Source organism: Chenopodium quinoa, unplaced genomic scaffold (genome assembly GCF_001683475.1).
Source record: "Chenopodium quinoa cultivar QQ74 unplaced genomic scaffold, ASM168347v1, whole genome shotgun sequence".
In the NCBI taxonomy this organism is placed as follows: Eukaryota; Viridiplantae; Streptophyta; class Magnoliopsida; order Caryophyllales; family Amaranthaceae; genus Chenopodium; species Chenopodium quinoa.
The window spans coordinates 1,179,319-1,198,400 of NW_018745080.1; the positions used below are offsets into that span (position 1 = coordinate 1,179,319).

The 19,082-nt window shown below is 35.2% G+C and overlaps 1 protein-coding gene and 1 long non-coding RNA gene across 5 annotated transcripts; one reads left to right on the forward strand and one right to left on the reverse strand.

Annotated features, from left to right (window-relative positions):
- Positions 1–524: 524 nt before the first annotated feature.
- Positions 525–4,711, reverse strand: LOC110709680. Of its 2 annotated transcripts, XR_002509005.1 has the most exons (5): positions 4,386–4,711; positions 4,179–4,276; positions 2,020–2,846; positions 1,840–1,912; positions 525–1,131 (listed from the first exon to the last, which is right to left on the reverse strand). It is a non-coding gene; the product is annotated as an uncharacterized LOC110709680 (long non-coding RNA). The 2 variants fall into 2 exon arrangements; XR_002509004.1 differs by having other exon boundaries at positions 525–1,912; positions 4,386–4,710.
- Positions 4,712–6,286: 1,575 nt separating this feature from the next.
- Positions 6,287–18,120, forward strand: LOC110709681 (protein FAM91A1-like). Of its 3 annotated transcripts, none has more exons than XM_021887901.1 (12): positions 6,287–6,570; positions 6,705–6,865; positions 9,439–9,556; positions 11,061–11,157; positions 12,082–12,188; positions 12,815–12,937; positions 13,144–13,297; positions 13,906–13,966; positions 14,063–14,433; positions 14,845–16,438; positions 16,626–17,034; positions 17,695–18,120. In XM_021887901.1, the coding sequence occupies exons 2-11, from the start codon at positions 6,738–6,740 to the stop codon at positions 16,870–16,872; spliced, it is 3,000 nt and encodes a 999-aa protein (XP_021743593.1). In that variant the 5' UTR covers positions 6,287–6,570; positions 6,705–6,737; the 3' UTR covers positions 16,873–17,034; positions 17,695–18,120. The 3 variants fall into 3 exon arrangements, with proteins under 3 accessions (XP_021743593.1, XP_021743592.1, XP_021743594.1); XM_021887900.1 differs by having other exon boundaries at positions 6,288–6,570; positions 6,684–6,865; XM_021887902.1 differs by lacking the exons at positions 6,287–6,570; positions 6,705–6,865; positions 9,439–9,556; positions 11,061–11,157 and having other exon boundaries at positions 12,108–12,188; positions 12,807–12,937.
- Positions 18,121–19,082: the final 962 nt, after the last annotated feature.

Genomic DNA, 19,082 nt, shown 5'->3' on the forward strand with positions numbered 1-19,082 from the left:
CTCAGCTTGATTGCCATTGAGAGAGTAAGTATTTTAGATATACATTTTCTCTGTGAGAACATCTTCTATTATTTACAAAGATTAGTCCTCAGTTGAAGGCTTGAAGCTGACATCCCCCCCTTCCTCTCTCTATATATATCTTCTTTTCATTCGTAAGGATGACTTAGGTTGGGTCGTCAGTGTAACCCGACCCAACTCATCCTTACATGTGAAAAAAGAAATATGAGTGCTCGTTACTAAAATCAAACAAATAGCTGAAATAAGGGGATAGGCAACAAGCCCCCCACCCCCTCTTTATTAAAGACTTGATTATGGACTTTGAATCATATTTATGTCATCATCCACGCCCCAAATATAACACTTGATAATATTGCTTTTACACCATATGAAAAAGCATAGCAAACTTAGACAAAGTTTTAAATTTCTCTGTAAACAGGGCATCAAGAAGTATTTGAATCATACATCAGTAAACACAAAAAATAAAAAATAAAAAAAATCAACGAGCACCATTCTTCCAAGTCTCATTTAAATAATCCACAGCCAAGAGAAAGTTTAATAATTCGAATTGCCGTCAGTTTTTAACAGCATTATATTACATCAATTAATTTAATTTAAATGTTAAAATGATCCAAGAACAAGATTTTGCCTCGTGTGGTGTAAGTACAGAATTAAGAGAAATTTTAAGAACGCTATATCTTATAGTAAAGAATTTCCACATAAATCCATCTGTTAGTTCTTTTTTTCATTTCAACATCCTCTTCTGTGGCTTCACTACCAAAAGTTTACAAAGATTGCATATTTTGGAAAAAGGATGGTGAAGTGAAAATGGTGCAACCGCACTAAACTAGGGGTTTTGTGTGGCAATAATATGTGTTGTCTAGCTAATTCCTAAGTATGATACTTGTTAAAAAATTGGCACATAAATCCAATAAGATTGCAAGCTGCAGTGCATCACCTGTCGCCCTGTCGAGCATATGATTATATATTAAGAACCTGCTTGGAAAGTGACAACGATCATCCACAGCATGAAAAAACATTCAGCAACCTCCATGGTATTGCAAACCCACTCAGGTACACCAAGAGCATAGAGATATCAATTTTTCCATATTCCAATGTCATTTGAATTTTACTCTAAACAAAAAGAAAGAAATATATTTCAGTTCACTTGCCATTTTCTATAAATAATTGCACACAAACCTGCAGAAAATCCTAATAAAGATGAGATATCTTAAAACAGCAGTATGATGCGTTCATCAAGAACAACTAAGTGACAAACTCGTTGGGGGAGTAAACAGGCTAGCAAAAAAAATAAATTGTGTTACATACTCTGGGATGCGCTGTTCAACCATAGATGTATGAACACCTATACTCAGCTGGAAAAATTCCACAACAAAAACTTTATGAGTAGAAATTGTACATTAATCTAGAAAAACTACCAAGACATGTTCCTTCATCATGTAAGTTGTGAGCCTACTGTGTCTTTTGTAACATGACAATGAATATAAGCTCTTGTGTATGTCTGGACGGCCTACAGTATAAGGACATCCCCCAGGTTTAGTAGCTACAAATATTTTTTTTTTTTTTTCTTTTAATAAAATTACTCTCTTGGTCATTTGATGAATTTAAACTTTCCCATGTTACTCTTGTACTCTTATTGATACCCTAGACAAAGAGCTAAACTGGTATGGTAAATATGTCAAATTTAAAAATGAAGGATTGTTAAGGTGCTTTAGCTCATCAAATATTCAAATCCCTAGCCCCTAGAAATGACGTCTGATCAAATGTGACCTATAATTCAAGGGCAGAGTAGCTAGGAAGTTGGTTATTTAGTGGCATTACCATGCAAGCACAGGAAGGATCAATAGGACGAGTATCATCAGCCTTGGCCTTAGTGATTTAGTTTTTGTATGCCCTGCAAGGGAATTTTCAGTTGGAAACAGTTGAGAGAAGAATAAGGCATATTCTTTAACGTATCAAGGAATAGAAATTTTGTGTCAGCACGCAGCCACAAGCACATACCTGCCCAATAGAATTTTACAAAATAAGTTTGCCGAGGCCGTACCAAAACGAGCAGTGCAGGTGGAGTAAACACAATCATACATATCAACACCCAAAGCACTACAAATAATGATGTCCAATGGATAACCACAACCCTGAAATGAGCAAAAAAAGACTCTGTGATAAAAACTACTTCGTATTAGGATGAGAGGCTTCTTAATACCATCACATATCGTGATTAATCTTCTGGCAATGCAGCAGTGCACCAAAATGAATCCTTGCTCAATATCACTCTGCTTATGATTAATTAGCTTCACTACATGCTAACAATGACTTTCAAGTGTCTTTTTGTTGCTTATACCCATCTCTCTCACCTGTACGTATGCTGCCAGAAGAGACACAAAAGCCCCTGCAACCTCTGCAGGGTGCCTCATAACACTTCCACGACTGCGTTTCTCCTGTTCCAATTTCCCTACGCCAAAACTGCAGCAGCATCCCTATCATCTTTATTTAGCTTAAATAGCCACCAATCAACCCAATCAATCAAGCTTATGACGTTCGGACAATCCCCCAAGCCCTGAGCAATCCAACATGCATTCTGCATAGCAGCACTTCCATATCAAATGAAGCTCCATCTCCTCATATCTATAGCAGTGTTGAGCTATTGACACAGTGGCGAGATGCTCTTAATATGTTTTTGCAGCCCCTTATTTGTAGGTAAGGCACCAGTACAGTATCTCCATATAAAAACACAAACCTTGGGAGGAACATCAAGCTTCCATATATTCTTTCAAATTCTCCGATCCAACAATGACCCAAGTCAGCCAACCATACCATCAACTGAATTCCTGTACAAAGATATAAGTGTTACCCTGACTTTACTGTAAAATTTCCAGATTTGTCGTATCGCCATACATTCATATCAACTAGTTATTGCGATGCTAACAGAATACCCAAATATTCATCAGACTCAAATGACTGAAAACTTCCTCGTACCTCCCTTTCATACCACCTTGGCTCCTTGAAATTAAACAGTTAAAATATGGAAAGACAGGAAAGTATAGCATACTATTCTTGCTTATTCTGAAAATAAATCATGTAGCATGAAGCGTGAAGCATCCTTTGGGACTTCAAAGGACTTCTTAAATGAAATGTATCGCCTAATGCATTTCACATTGCACATTACAAATTCCACGTCCTATCTAGCCATCATCGTCTTTTGGGCAAAACAAAAGTGAATGTGTTACATACTTACATATGTCGCCATCTTGAACATATATTATGGCTTGAAGATTCAAAATCTATATACAACATTGCCGCAAATCCATGCTACCAAGTGTGTTTTTTATGAGTTCGAAGATGTAGGTTTAAAAAGTGTTATTAAAATCCCGTCATTCGATCTAAAATATATAACAGAATCCCCCGAACAATAATAGTCAGAGTTAGAACATCTGAACATGTTTGGTAAGGGTATTTTTTTTTTGGTTGAAAACAAATTCAATCAAACCATATCGTTACCAAGTGTTTGGTTACAAAATCTGGGTAATGATTACCATTACATAGGGGTAATGGTTTCCACCTATTTGTTACCTCTATCCTATCAGATCATCACACCATCACTACATAAAACCCTTTACAATCACACCGTCACTATCTCCTCCTCCCCTATATTCACTTTCATTTTGATTTGTTTGACTTTTATTACCCTACTAATACATTACTCTCAATCAAAGCATGCCATAAAATTCTAAAACCTAAGGTAACAGTTCTTTTACCCTTCTAAAACAAAAGGAAAGGGAGCTAACTTTAAGTGATTTCTTTCTATGGTTAAACCAAACAAATGAAAATGTAAGAGTTTAATGATTTCTTTTCCCCCTTTTTATTTGCTTCCTTTCCATTCCGTTTCCAATGTTACCAATTGCCGCTTAATATATTCGATATCTATTTTGCTCTTTCATAGTTTCTTCCTGCAACCTACATCTTTATTGCGTCATTGAGTGATGATAATGATAATTCATTAACAGGTGACAATGCTTTATTAATAAAGGCAGAAACTTTTGTTATGCAATCTAATGGTGCTAATGATGTCATTAGTGCTTGTACTTATTTGACACTCTAAATATTGCTGCAAAATTAATTGAAATAAAATGAATACAAACATGTAAAACAAATAAACTCACCAATAACCCATATTTATCTGGGTAAATAACAATCTTTTCTCCTTTCCTTTGAAAATTGAATTTATCTATCTGGTTTCTCCATTTCCTTTCTTCAATTACTGCAAAATATGTATGAAAATAAGATAAAAACAAAATTTCCAGTAGAAGATTCAAGTTTATATAAAAAATGACAAAAATTGCGATAGATGAAATTCGAGTATTACTTACCTTATTAACAATGGACTCCTTTTCGGAGGATTAGCTTTGTACTCAATGAGTCAATGTTTAAGAGAAGAGAGGAGGATAATAAACGAATATTGTGGGAAATTTTTTATTTGAGAGTGACTCTGCAATTTAATTCTTGACGTTGAAATGCATATGGAGAAGAATAGAAGATGATTTTTTTAAAAAAAAAATTGGAGCATTGAAGAGTTTTTTCTTTTTTAAAAAAAAAAAATTAAATTTTTTTACGAATTAGATGGGAATTTATTTGCGATTGATAAAGGAAACATGTATTTGGCACTTCGTAAAACTAAATTAAATAATGAAATTGATTGACATTGATATAAAGGTTCCGTATGTATGGATGTCAACTAGCTTAATTGGTTAAAGTTTGTGAAGTCAAATGAAATTTTGATGATTGTCTCAGACTATAATTGCAATAGACAAGTAAGCGTGGGTAGTTAGATAAACTAGGCTGTTAGTAAGATCAAAATCGTAAATTGAACTATTTAGCTTGTTTTAGAAGATTTAGGATGAGGACGCACGTAATTGATGTTTGATTCCTTTTTCGAGCTCATTCTCAATTCACTTTGCATTCCTCTTCCGGATGGTGCTTAAGTTTTCCTCCATTTGCCAATTGCTTAGCTTACTTGAGACTTAATCGTTTCCTTCATCTCGCAACTAAGTCTAAAACGTTCTCGAAATTTCGTGTATGTTCACAATAACCAATATTTTTTTTTCTCTTTTTAGAATATATTATTTTTAGCTTATATATGTTGAACATAACCTTTTTCTTTTTTAATCTTTTTGAAATTTAATTGATTTTTGTTGGAAAAAAAACAAAAACTTATCTTAGATCTATTTGTCAAACTTTTCCTTAACTTATTTTTGCTAAATTTTACCGTATTTAATACATTGAGGAGAACATACCTTTAGTAATTAACAATTCACTATATGTTTTATGATATGAGTTCCAAGATGATCAATCAAGAACAAGAACCCCAATTCACCACAATTGATCAAGCAAATGATTCATCAAGCGAATCAACCTATATGGACAACAGGAACAAGCAACGATATGGAATAGAATATATGGACTTGTTCTCTTCACATGAAACAAGGAGATCTGATCTGATTTTATTAAGGTCTAATCTGAATTTTTATTATCTAGTCTGATCTAATTCAATAATTTGGTTAAACTTTGACCACATTTTATTACTAATCTATAAAGAAAAACATTATCAAAATGGATCTTGTTAGATTCATCCCATTATGAACTTTTCAAATATGTAATTTTCATAATTTTTTATAATATACAATTAACGATATCTAACAATAAGTAAATGATAATTAAAAGATTTGATCTTAACTGATCTGAATGTTTTTGATCTGGTCTGAATTTATTAAGAAATAAGTAATGAGTATGTGAAACAAGTTGAAGATAACAAATCCTATAAAATCACAAAGACATGATATATACATGGAAAACATTCGGTGTGTAAAGTAAAAGTAAATAGATCTATATAGAGTTCACCCTTCCTACTTCTCTTATTATGATAAAATAAGGTTTCCCAACTCACTAACAAGTGCATAAAAAATAGATTAATATTTAATAACTAGAAGAGCAAAGTGAAGAAAATCTGTTTAGGGTTTCGGTCCAAGAACAATTCCGGTCTTCCAAACAAACCAGTGCATCAAACGATGGTTCAATCATTCAAAAATAGGCCTTATGTATCCCTAATAAGCCAACTAAATTTCAGAACGATCTAGCGATGTAAATTCTAGCATCAGACTCATTATGACAATCGACTATTTTACAAATCCTTAAAAATAGACAAATCAACGAAATCAAAACCTTCTAAAACAATACTCCATCCAAAACATAACCATATCCTTTTTGATTTTCCATGATTATTACCATAACAAATTAACAATCACGATCTTCATAAAGGCAACACTGTCGGCTGTTGATTAATATCGCGGGACCTAAAAACACTTTCTGGCACGGACCATTTTCAAAACAACGTGGAACCTCATGGTCATACCAAGCTTCCTCTATTCAACGTCCCTGAAATCACCTTCTTCTTCTTCTTCTCCCTCTCTCCTCAATTCCTACTCCGCATCTCGCTGAATTCAAACCCTAGAACACCGATTTCGTCGCTTAGATCCATCAACTATTCGATCGTAACCGGTAATGTAAACTCATTTTCATTTTTATTTTTCATTATGATGTTTGATCTGAGTTTTTATGATTTCATTGATTGTAAATTTTGTTGAAGAATTGTGGGTTTTGATGGTTTTCAGGTGATTTGGCTGATTTTTTAGGTTGATTGTTTGGGAAATTGAGAGGAATTTGAAATGTTGCGCGCTCCGGCAACAGTTGAGGAGCAATTGATTTTGAAAGCTATTAGGGAGGAGTGTCCATGGGAGAATTTGCCTAAGAGGTTGCAATCTACTCTTTCTTCTAAAGAGGAATGGCATAGAAGGTTTGTTTCGTTTTTCATTTTCTTTTGATTTCATGATATTTAGTAGTTTTGTTTAGTGGAGTGTAATTTTCAGTGCAAGTTTTAAATTATGTTGTATAAGTTGTAATCTGTGCTGATGCTACATTTGAATGATATAATTGAAAAGTTCATTGTAAAAGTCGAAATTGTTCTGTAATCTGTGCAATGCTGAAGGTATAGCTGTTATTGAGTGGTTACATCTTCTGCATTTACTTGTTGAGATTATGTAATCTAGGTAATGTTACCGTGATTTATCATATACGTGGTACTAGTTCTTTCAGCCGTGGTGTGTACTGATAATGTTGGTTCATAATTTGTATAGCAAGGGTTTTTTGTTATTGGAAAAGGAAGGGGGTGGGTTGCTAAGTTGTGGCATCAGGAATATAACTTTGATTATCTAGGAACGGGAAGTTACATCGGTTTAAGAGTTTAGCTGCTATGTGGTTTCTACTATTTTCAATATTCATGAGTTAATTATTATTAATAGTGGAAAATTAATGGCGGAATTCTGTAAGCGATGCAAATGCAAGTAAGCGTTCGTACTCTTCTATTTGATCTTAATTCTTTCATAGGCTGGAGCACTCATTCATTTGAGTGATTTTAACCCTTACTGTTATATAAGATTATAAGCTGGAGCACTCATTCATCTGAGTGATTTTAACCCTTATCGTTTTACAAAAACTTAGATTTTATAACAAATAACTACAAAACAAAAGTGTAATTTGGTTATTCCTAGTAGGACTAAAACCTAGATATTAATATCCATAAATGCCTTCTCAGTATTTGCATAGCTTTATCAAAGCCTATTGTCTTCTTTTGGTCATCATCTGTGGTGCTACTTGCCGGGACCGCGCTTGGATCGCTTAAAATCAGATCATAACATTTTCATTCATACTCGTGTTGAATCCTGAACTTTTTCAAGCTTGTTTTTAAAGTTCAGCTTGCAATAATACAACTTGAGTTTCAGCCATTCACGATCTTTTGGATTTGGATTTTGTTGTGCTCAACTCATGCAAATTTCGAGTTGAGCTCAAACAGTTCATGAACTAGCTAGGCTCATTAGAAACCTTGGTCATCATGCTGTTTCACGTAACTACTTTTGGGTTATAACTTGTGATTTGAGAAATGCATTGTATCATGATCTTTGGAGTGGTGTAATGACAAGTTGATGGAGGTGTGAGTGTTTTTAGGTTCACGAGGAAGTTATATTTCATCCAAGAGAGTTTAAAGATTTAATTTATGAAGTCTAAAGGATAAAGAAAGGAGATATCCCATAGGGAATTGTGATGGTCATGTACAAAAACCAAATGGAATGTATACTTTTGGGTATGAGTTTGAGAATTTGATGTTCAAAGAGAGAAAAATATGCGTAAAATTTAGTGTAATATTTGCATGCTTTGGGTCCAAGATGAAGTTTTGAAAATCCACACCCATGTTGATGTTGTATTGGGTACTTAAGGTAAAATGACGAGTTTGAGATTTAAAGTTACACGGGATACTTCCTTTTCTCTAGCGCCAAGGTAGAAGAGATGATATCAATGGGACAGTTGCAACAAAATTAATGAAAAGCAGGTCTGTAACTCTGCATAGGTTATGTTTATGTAGCCAGGTGTATAAGAACAATTCTTTGATGGTAAAATGTTTGGCTAATCTCGCAAGATTTGTATTACGTTGGCACTCATTAAAAACTGGTATGCTCTTCGATGGATTCGTAAGTCATCTTTCTAATATTTTCTATTCAAGTTTATCAATAGCATAACTCGTGTTTTTTCCCCTTTAGTATAACATATGATTTGGGATTTGTTCCTTTTTGGGAATAATCTTTTGTTAGGTTGCATCTATATTGTTTAATATAGTTATGCCTATTTCCTCAACGGGTTCATAGAGTAAGAGGATGGTTGGTTGATTCATCATGATCTATTCTTCTTACAGCCATTCACCAACATACCTGATCCAGAACCTTTGTCTATTTCTGACTTTGTTTAAGAGACCAATGTTCCAAAGCGATTCATAGCTTTTTGTAAGGTCAGTTTTGTTGATGGAGGTAAAAACTGAAGAAAGTCTGGTTTCAGAGGTCCAATAAGGCACTATTCTGGATCATGTGTCTTCTAGTGAAGGGATGGATGGTCACTTGTAATTGCATTGTAAGTTGAAATATCTTTATGGTGAAAATGTATGGTTTTTTCTAGCCATGAATTTGGAGGTTTTACAGGGCTTTGGCCTGAGTTTTAGTAGGTGCTTGTCTTATAACGCTGTGGCAGTTTTCCTTTTGTTTTCTGTGGAATTGATTGCAAAGAAACAATGAGATCTTTTGAGATCAGATTTATAATTAGATTACTTTGTCTTAAAGTTTCTTGGCAGTTTCCTCACAATGTGATTGACATTCTTTTTTTTTTTTTTCCCTTAATTTTGTTAGTTCCATGCTTGTCTTTTTCTGTAAATTTATGAAATTTTTTATCTAAAAAAGATTGACAATATAATATATTGTTCATTGAGTTTTAGGGTGTGAAACTGATTCTAGTGCTGACTGAATTTATTCTCAATTCTGCGAGTAGGGTGATTGAACATTGCATAAAAAAGAGGCTGCAATGGAGTACTTGTTTTGCTCGCAAAGTAATCAAAGAAAGCGAATACTACGAGGAGATGATGCGGTATCTTCGGAGAAATCTTGCGGTCAGTTCTGTACCCATGTCTTTCTGTGGTTTTGTTCTGTCTTTTGAGGTGTAGGATTGTTCTTGTGCTTTGCCTTTTGGCAACAATATAATGAGTTATTGAGTTCTGGCTTCTGGAATTACTTTGAAGCTCCATGGTTTAACATCGACATTTGGCATCCCAATGAGTAACCAACTGATACTATACCATCAACCATAAATTTCTTTGCTGCTCCCATGTACAGATATATATGGGCAATGTTACTCCAGTAATTGTTGAGAGGTTGTATTGTTAAACATCCTTCATAAAAGTTTAGACAGCCTGTTATTTTCACCACAATAAAAGTAGATGTTACATTTATGAAGCACTTAAATTAGGCTGGTTTTGGTTTCCTTTTTTGAAGTGGACGAAAGTTGAAACATATGTGTGCTATGAATAAGTGTTTAAAGTAGTGTGTGTGTGTGTGTTTGTTTGTTTTTTTTAATTTTTTATTTATTTATGTGTCTTATATATACTGAATTTTATTCTTTTTTTCTATAAAGTTTGCCAGAAGCTAATTAACTCAAAACTGAGTGTTCTGGAAATACTGAAATTGTAGCCATATAAGTATTTCCCCCCCCCCCTCCCCAACCTTGTTAGGTCAATAGTTTTAGTGCTCCTTTTTTTCTTTAATTAACAGCCAATAGACCAGTGCTATTTAATCATGCAAAAAAGAAAAGATAAATATTTAATACCTAATATGCATTGTGCAAGGAAATTACATTAACTGCAAAACAGCCAAAATATAAGCTGACAGCTTTTTAAACAAGAGATGAAAAGTAAATTGGTAGTTATACCCAAAGCAAAAGAATTGCCTAATACTTATTTCACTCTCACTCTTTTTCATTCTTTTTTCTTAGTATAAGCAAAAAAAATCTGATTAAAGTAACAAAGGTCAGTATTGTAATAAAAAGGAACATGAACAATTTATCTAAACTGTAATATTTCCAAATCTCATGCCTATGTTATAAACGGCATACTGGCATAGTATGCTATACATTTGGGCACCTTAGAAATTTGACTTAAAACATTGAAGTTAAATAGTAAATGCTTCATTAGCTAATAGAGTGGGTGACTTCATATGGTGTAAAGTGTTTGGTGAGTCTATGGAGGAACTTCATGGAGTTCACATTTCCTGGTGAATAGCTTACCTATTTTTTAAAGTTGTGTTTCAAAATTGGGGCCTAACACCCCTCTCTCTCTCTCTCTCTCTCTCTCGCATGTTTGAGTTTGTGAGGAGAGGGAAAGGATCTCTCTCTCTTTGTTCTTTGGTATGGTTGAGTTTGTGAGGAGAGGGAAAGGATCTCTCTCGCATGTTTGAGTTTGTGAGGAGAGGGAAAGGATCTCTCTCTCTTTGTTCTTTGGTATGGTTGAGTTTGTGAGGAGAGGGAAAGGATGGGGTAATATTGTTGCTAGTATGCCCTTTGGAATATCCAGTTTTTACCTGAATCCTATAATAACCTAACTTTAATTATTTTCTCTGCAGCTTTTCCCTTATCACCTCTCAGAATATGTATGCCGAGTGATGAGGGTCTCACCTTTCCGATATTACTGTGACATAATATTTGAGGTTATGAAAAGTGGTAATTGATCTATCATTTTTCTACATAACTTGTGCTGGCTTCTATTATTGGATATCATTGTATGCTGCAGTTTTGTAAATACTTGAATGAGAAATATTTCCCAATGTGTCATTGGATGCTGTTCAGATTTAATGAACATACTCTAGCATGTGGCCATGTCGTATCATGCATTGGTTTTGTGTCAAAAAATATAATGCCCTCAAGATACTGTTTTATTTACATCCACAAAACCAAGAAAAGTCAAACACCACTCAGAAATCAACACTTGTTTCCTGCTATACAAATAAGCTTAATTTGGATAGTTAAACAGGGTCCTCCTCTTGCTTAACAATATTGTTGGCAAAGGCTTATAAGAGCAACTCCAATGGCAAGCTAATTGTCAAATTAGTTTGCCATGCCACATAAGCTTTTAAGCTAATTGTCATTTTAGCTATTTTGAGCTCCAATGGCTAGCTATTAGCTTACTATATAAATGAACCTCACTTCCTTAATTAACTTTTTTATATTTCATTTTATTTAATCTATTTTGGCAAGTTTTCCAAGCAAATTAGCTTTGACAAGCTAATTTGATTGGCCAAGCTAATTGCATTTCGAAGCTCCAATGGTCAAGCTAATAGCTTGGGAATATTTAAAATTGCAAGCAAGCCCCTAGCTACAACCATTGGAGTTGCTCTAAGTGAGATGTTATTGCCTCTCTTTATTCTAGGTGTGTAAAATGATGGGATTTGTGTTTTTTCCTTATTCCTTTTCCTTTTTCTCAAATTTATTTTATTACAACTTGGCTTTATCCCCAATCAATCGCATCATCCAACACTTAATTTCAATACCTTTTTGCAAAACTTACATTCTGAATAGTGTTTGATGTATCCATAGTCCCATAGCTTTTCTACAATTGACTTGATCACTGATAATATACTCTTGCAGAGCAACCTTATGATAGCATTCCGAATTTCAGCGCAGCGGATGCATTGCGGATCACAGGTATCGGGAGGAATGAGTTCATTGATATCATGAATAAATGCAGATCTAAGGTATTTCTTAAATGCTTTGTGTTACTTCTGAGAGTATCCATCATGATACAGATTGTATGCTGCAGATGAGATTTATGTACAGTTAGTGATGCCTTAACCCTGTTGTAAATATTTCTCTTTATGTCTGGCGCAAATCCACAATTACTTTAGTTTGGGGAGTATAAAAATTAATTTCTTGAGGGTCTAATATGGGAAGTGAATCCAGTTTTTTATGGAGAATTTCTCAATAGACTAATCCACTCATTTAAAATTTTGCTGGGGGATCAAACTTTCAAACTATTGCTGCTATGACTGAGAAAAAAGTAAAGTCAATGTCATTCTAGACTCTATTTGCTGCAATGACTTAATAATAAAAAAGATAATCCACAGAACAATAATCTTAAGGGCCGGTAGCAGGACGTTCTGAGCTCTTCAATCCTGTTAGAATGAGAATTAGTTGATATTTAAGTTTTAAACTCAAAATTTATCATCAAAAGGTGCATGTAAAATACTTAATAAAATTCAAACAATTAGTGACATCATGGTTCGTGAAAGTCACAAAGATTTGATTGACATCACTTATCTTAACTTTTTGATTCCTGATACCGTTTTCTGATTTCTTCCTTCATTGATGTGGAGCTATTCAGAAATTCATGTGGAAAATTAACAAATCAATTGCAAAAGAACTTCTACCAACACAACCGGCGGATTTTCCTATCGAACCTTGGTGGGGAGTTTGTCTTGTCAACTTTACACTTGAAGAATTTAAGGTAACTATCTAATTTGTTGTTTTCTTTCCCTCTTCCCTTGAGCAATCTGATGGTCCTTGCACATGAAAATTTTACTGTTTTCCTATATTTAGTGGGTAATGTCCTATTATCTTTTCTTTTTAATGAGAAATTGATGCCATGATTTTGAGTTGATGCTGTTGTTGTGGAGATATCTGTAAGTTTAATTTTATTTTTAATTTTTTCAGAAACTTTCAGATGAAGAGATGGCAATGATAGATAAAGTTTGCAAGGAGGAAGCCAATTCATATGTTCTTTTCAATCCTGACATAATAAAGGGCTTATACCGGCGGGGTTTAATATATTTTGATGTCCCTGTATATTCAGATGACCGTTTCAAAGGTAAATCTTCGTAAGGATAGCCTTTGATGTCAAATGTAGTTTCATATATTATTTATTAGCCAGGTAATGTAATTAGTAATTATTTGTATATATTCTGGTTATCATTTATTTACCTTTTGTACATTAAATGTTTGTGCACACCCTAAGTGTAGGGACTGCCAGTCCTAACCCCTGCTGTAATTCAGGAGAAAGGGTTGTACATGGAGGTGGCATGTGCGCCATGCCATCATATAAATACATGCTCGATCCATCTCCTGCTAGGAGGTTGTTCCCCACATTTATTGTCAATAATATCATTTTGTGGTCCACATCTAGTTAGAAGTCCCGTGTTTCTGAGGGTTGTCTTTTGTGTTTTTGGGGGTTGGGTGTTCCAGGTAGCACAACTATTATGCTGTCTATTCAATTCATATTTTTGTCCAACCTATCGGTGTATTTAAGCCTTTACTATTACTGTTGCTGTTAGGGATTAATTCTCACCCCCCTCCCCCCCCCCCCCCCTCCCCCCTCTTTTGCCCGCATATTTTGATCTGAGATTAGAAAGGTCTCAGTGCTTACCAATATGATACAGACTTTGTTGTTCATCAAACATTTGATATAGACTGTTTCAGTTTCTAGGCTGGAGGGCTTTGTTTCAAATAGGGAGCAGTCCTATGAAGATCCTATTGAGGAGTAAGCAAGTTAACTCTTTACATAGATACTTTGTTCTTGACTCTAGTATGAAAATTGGATTTATTGAGTTCCTTATTATCTATGTCCAACCTGCAGGTTACTTTATGCAGTTTTCGTTGTTTCTAGTGAGAATGCAACTGTTGCAGAACTTGCCTCCACATTACAGGCTGACCTCTTGCAGTTGCAATCTGCTGCATCCTTCGCATGTCGATTGGGATGGGCAGAGAAAATAATTGATCCAGCATCTATTCTACAGGATGCTAATGTCCAGGGATCTCTTATTCTAAGTGATGATGAAGATGGTTCTCGGGCTAGTGTAGGCTCCGCAAATTTGTCGGTGGATGGAGTCAGTGTTCAACAGGACTATTCAGGGTCAGAAAGCAGAGCAGCTTCAAATCAGGCTCGTGTTGCATTTATTGTTGATGCTAATATTACTTCATACCTCATGATGGGGTCTGTTTCACCAGGTTTTGCTTTTCCCCATACTTTGCCATTCTACATTGAGTCTAAATGTCTCTGTTCATTTTGTCATTCTGCCTCCCTTTCCAGTTTTCGAACAGTTTCAATTCTATCCTATAGAGCTCTGTATTTGGTACTTTAGAGCTGTTTGGTAGGACAGTCTTGAGTTTACACATTCTTTCCATTGGAATAGGACTTCTAGAAAACAATTTTTGTGATTTTAAACTGTAACATTTACTTATTTTTCTTTTCGTATGTCTATTTTTCTTTTGGCACAAAAACGCTTGGAAAATTACTGATAGGATAACTTATCACAGGGTATTTAGGCCAATAGGGGAAGGCAGAAAAGAAAATGAAGGGAGCACTGTGCACATTATTTCTGACTCATTCATGTTTTCCATTTGTGTATCTTGTTTCAGGTTTGAAGTCGCATGCTGTAACGCTCTATGAAGCAGGTAAGCTGGGTCACGCAAGTATTGCAGATCTTTGCAAGGATTTGAGCACATTAGAAGGAACCAAATTTGAAGGTGAATTGCAGGAATTTGCAAATCATGCATCTAGCCTCCGTTGTGTTCTAGAATGTCTTCTTTCTGGAGGAGTTTCTGATAGTGTTGGAGACACAGAAATTGGTCATAAGGTGGACACCGTATCCTCACAAAGCAGTGACACCTCTACTGCAGTTGAAACAAGCTTGACTCACAATGCCAGTGGTCTTAATGGTGATAAATTCATCAATATAGAATCTCAGGATAAGATTATAGATTCAGAATGTTTGGAAAGAGATTCCCCTTCATATTCAATATCTGGAGCCAGCTCTGCCGACACCAAGCTTGTCAGTGAAGACCATATAGATGATTCCTATGAGCAGCGTATGTTGGATCCTATCTCGGAGGATAATGAGATTTCAGCCTTGGAAAGTGATGCTCCTAGAAGAAAAAGGAGTTATCGTTTGGATCTTCTTCGTTGTGAAAGTTTGGCCACTCTTGCACCTGCAACTTTAGATAGATTGTTCCACCGAGACTATGATATTGTCTTATCCATGGTACCTCTGCCTCCAGCCTCTATTTTGCCTGGGCAAACAGGCCCTGTGCACTTTGGGCCTCCCTCACATTCATCCATGACACCTTGGATGAAATTAGTGCTATATTCAGCGGTAGGCAGTGGACCGCTGTCTGTTGTTCTAATGAAGGGCCAATATTTACGTTTACTTCCTGCACCCCTGGCGGGCTGTGAGAAAGCCCTTATATGGTCATGGGATGGATCTACAATTGGAGGGGTGGGGGGAAAATTTGAAGGGAGCTTAGTGAAAGGGACTGTTCTTCTGCATTGTCTTAATTCACTTCTTAGACATTCTGCTGTACTTGTGCAGCCTCTCAGCAAGTATGACCTTGATAAATCTGGGAAAATTGTTACAATAGATGTCCCACTGCCATTGAAAAATTCTGATGGTTCACTTGTGCATGTAGGGGAGGAGTTGGGTTTAGGCATTGATGAAAGCACAAGGTTGGAGTCACTAATAAGTGAGATAGTGGATAGAATTGATTTGTGGACCATTGGTTACATCCGCCTATTAAGACTTTTCATAGAGACAGATGCAGATCAGTTATCACCTGATGATGAGAGATATGAATGGGTCCCACTAAGTGTAGAGTTTGGTGTACCTCTATTTAGTCCAAAACTGTGCAAGAAAATGTGCAAAAGAGTAATCTCTTCACAGTTGCTTCAGACAGAGTCCTTTGATGAGCACCATGAAGCAATGCATGGGTTAAGAAGAAGGTTACGTGATGTATGTGCAGAGTACAGTCCCACAGGTCCCGCTGCAAAGCTTTTATATCAGAAAGAGAAACCCAAGGATAAGTCTCGTCAACTTATGACCTATGCGAGTGGAAGATGGAATCCTCTTGCGGAACCATCATCTCCCATTGCTGGAGCCACTGAATACCAGAGGAAAAAACTTTCGTCAAGGCAGCGTTCAAGAAGAGAAGTTCTTAGCTTTGATGGGAGCATTCTCAGGTAACCAATGTTCTGGTTTTATCTCTTCTGTTGGTTTGCAGGTTGTCCCTGGGTAGCATTGTAACTTTAACTAAGAGCTTTATGTTTTGCTTTGTGATTTTGGTTCATCATGTATGTGCTCATTGCAACATATGATCAGATTGGGCTCTCAAAGTTCCCTGATGTCCTGTTTGACTTTTATGTGTAGATCATATGCTTTGTCTCCCGTTTATGAGGCAGCCACTAGGCCAATTGAAGAATCAAATTCAACAAACGTCCCTAAAGTTGAATCTGATGATGCTGATAGCAAAGATGTGATCCTGCCTGGAGTAAGTCTCCTCTTTGATGGAGCAGAACTGGAACCTTTTGAGATAGGTGCTTGTCTCCAGGCTCGCCAACCAATTGCTCTAATTGCAGAGGCCTCATCTGCAACCTCTGCTCTAGCAGCTAAATAGGATTCATGGCTCTTGACTTCTGTCATTGTTTAGAAGATCATAGCTTCAGTAAACCACATTGCTGACTGGTGTTGCTTCCTCATCATAAATCAGCCTTGATTATTTCTTCTTCTTCTCCTGAAACCTGGAGGGCAATAGATTATTTGTCTGCGTGATCTTAAGGTATCTACTAGACGCTGAAGTTATTATTCCCTCCGTTTGGATTCAATAGCTGTTTTTGTCCCATAAATCTCTCATAATCACCATAAGTTCTTTTGAAATACCCTTTGTCATTGTTGTCTACAATTTATCCTATCTCCATCACTTCATTGAAATTGGGTTGAAGGGAAAATTTAAGCATAATTTATTTCTGCCATATGAAATGTCGTGAAATTTTCGTACATTAATATTATATGCTACTATTGTCACCAGATGGAGCAATTCTCACAACATCATATCCTACTTGCAAAACTCAGTTTTTAGTACTTAAATATTGTACTTGAATCTTGTACTTATAAGTTATAACCAGATGGATCTGCTATCAGATGACTCTCATTGCAAAACCTTTGATGTTGATTGGGTACAAAAAGTGGACTAAGTGTTATTTTAAATTTGTAGAGTGGTCCTTCAATAGTCACAGATTGTGGAAGAATTATTTGCATGTGTAATGATAAGAGTTTCTACATCTAAGCCAAGACTTTTTATGAGACTTTCTATATTGTTTTGCTTGCTCTTCCTCTTCCTCTTCACCTTCTCCCCTTTCTAGCTATTTGTCCTCTATGTTCTGTATATTATTTTCTCTAAAGTTATATGCTTAATCGTTGTGATGGTTTCATTTTGCAGGTGAAGCCTGGTGGCTTGTTCTCCCTGCATGTGGTTGATGTAAGCTGTAAAAGGTGCGATTGCATTACAAAACTGATTCTTTTTACCCAAAAAAAAAAAAAGACTGGGTTGCTAATGATGTTAGTATTCAGGATTAAAATAGAGATTTTTTAAATCATTATTTTTCCTAAATTAAAATTTGAGTTTCTTTTTTGCTGGTAGACTTGTAGTATAGGAAGGCAACAGGGCTTTGTTGTTGAAGCCTGCTGTGCTCTAGGTACATATCATGGTTGTAGGTAGCCAGGGATGTACTAGGTTTTATGTAAGTGCCGTCCCTGTCTTGGAGCAAGTTCCATAAGGTAAAAGAAAAGAAATCTCGAGGAGGATACTATGTAATAAGCATATAGAGTGATTCAATTGAAATTGAATTTTTGATTTGAGACTTTATCTTTTGAATCTAAAATTAAAGGTTGTAGAATTTATAGCTCAGAATCGCTCTAAAAGTCTAAAATTAGTAACCTAATCAGCTGCTTTGTTGCCTTTGTAATAGATGTGATTATGTGATCAATTCATGAATATTATACTTTGCAATTTGCCATTTGCCTTTGTCACCATTGCAATTTGCCATGGAATTGTTCTAGATTACTGATCCTGTTAGATTAGTGCATAGTTCAATTTCAAAATTAAGTACTCTATTGTTGTCATGTCAGTTTAGATTAAAGAAAACATGAACTGTGGACTAAGAATTCACAACCTTTTTTATTGTAATCTTTATTTCAATTTAGCCATCAATATTTTACTATTGACATGATGATTTATTTAGGCTGAAGCTGATAATCCCTAGTATACTTAAAAATGAGTACAGTCAATGGTTTCAGAGTTTGTTTAGATCACCTCTGTGAAGCTTGAATCTCTAACGCTTGATGCAGACCAACCTTTTTAATATGCACAACAAGCATAAAATACAAGGAAAGCAACACGCAATGACATTAATCTTTACTAATACATACGAAGTATAGCAATACATCATTATATATTTATATGCACGCATAAATAGCGACTGGTCTGTGCCATAACATATTAACATCAAAGAAACTATCAAAATATGAGCATGTACATGAGATTTGAACCCTACACCTCATTGAATGGAAACTATTGTATTACCATCTTGACTAGAATTAATTCATGCTCTATTAATCCAAATTTATATATAAATACATAAATGTATTAGAATGTAGAATAAATTATTGTTGTCATTGTATTCTAATTTACCCACGTAAAAAAAAAAAATTAATAAGTCTTTTTAAGTGTTTAATATAAAAATGAAATTATTCAAAGTATCACTCGAGGCAAAACTCGAGTTACACACTAATTTTCTATTATATGTAGTTTAGATATTTTACGCCCAT

What these genes read in the sequence shown, in the direction of transcription:
- LOC110709681 (XM_021887901.1), top strand. Translation starts at nt 6,738, where the DNA reads ATGTTGCGCGCTCCGGCAACAGTTGAGGAGCAATTGATTTTGAAAGCT. An exon ending in TTACACTTGAAGAATTTAAG is followed by an intron (nt 12,938 to 13,143) that starts GTAACTATCTAA and finishes TAATTTTTTCAG; the next exon opens with AAACTTTCAGATGAAGAGAT. An exon ending in TTTGATGGGAGCATTCTCAG is followed by an intron (nt 16,439 to 16,625) that starts GTAACCAATGTT and finishes TTTTATGTGTAG; the next exon opens with ATCATATGCTTTGTCTCCCG.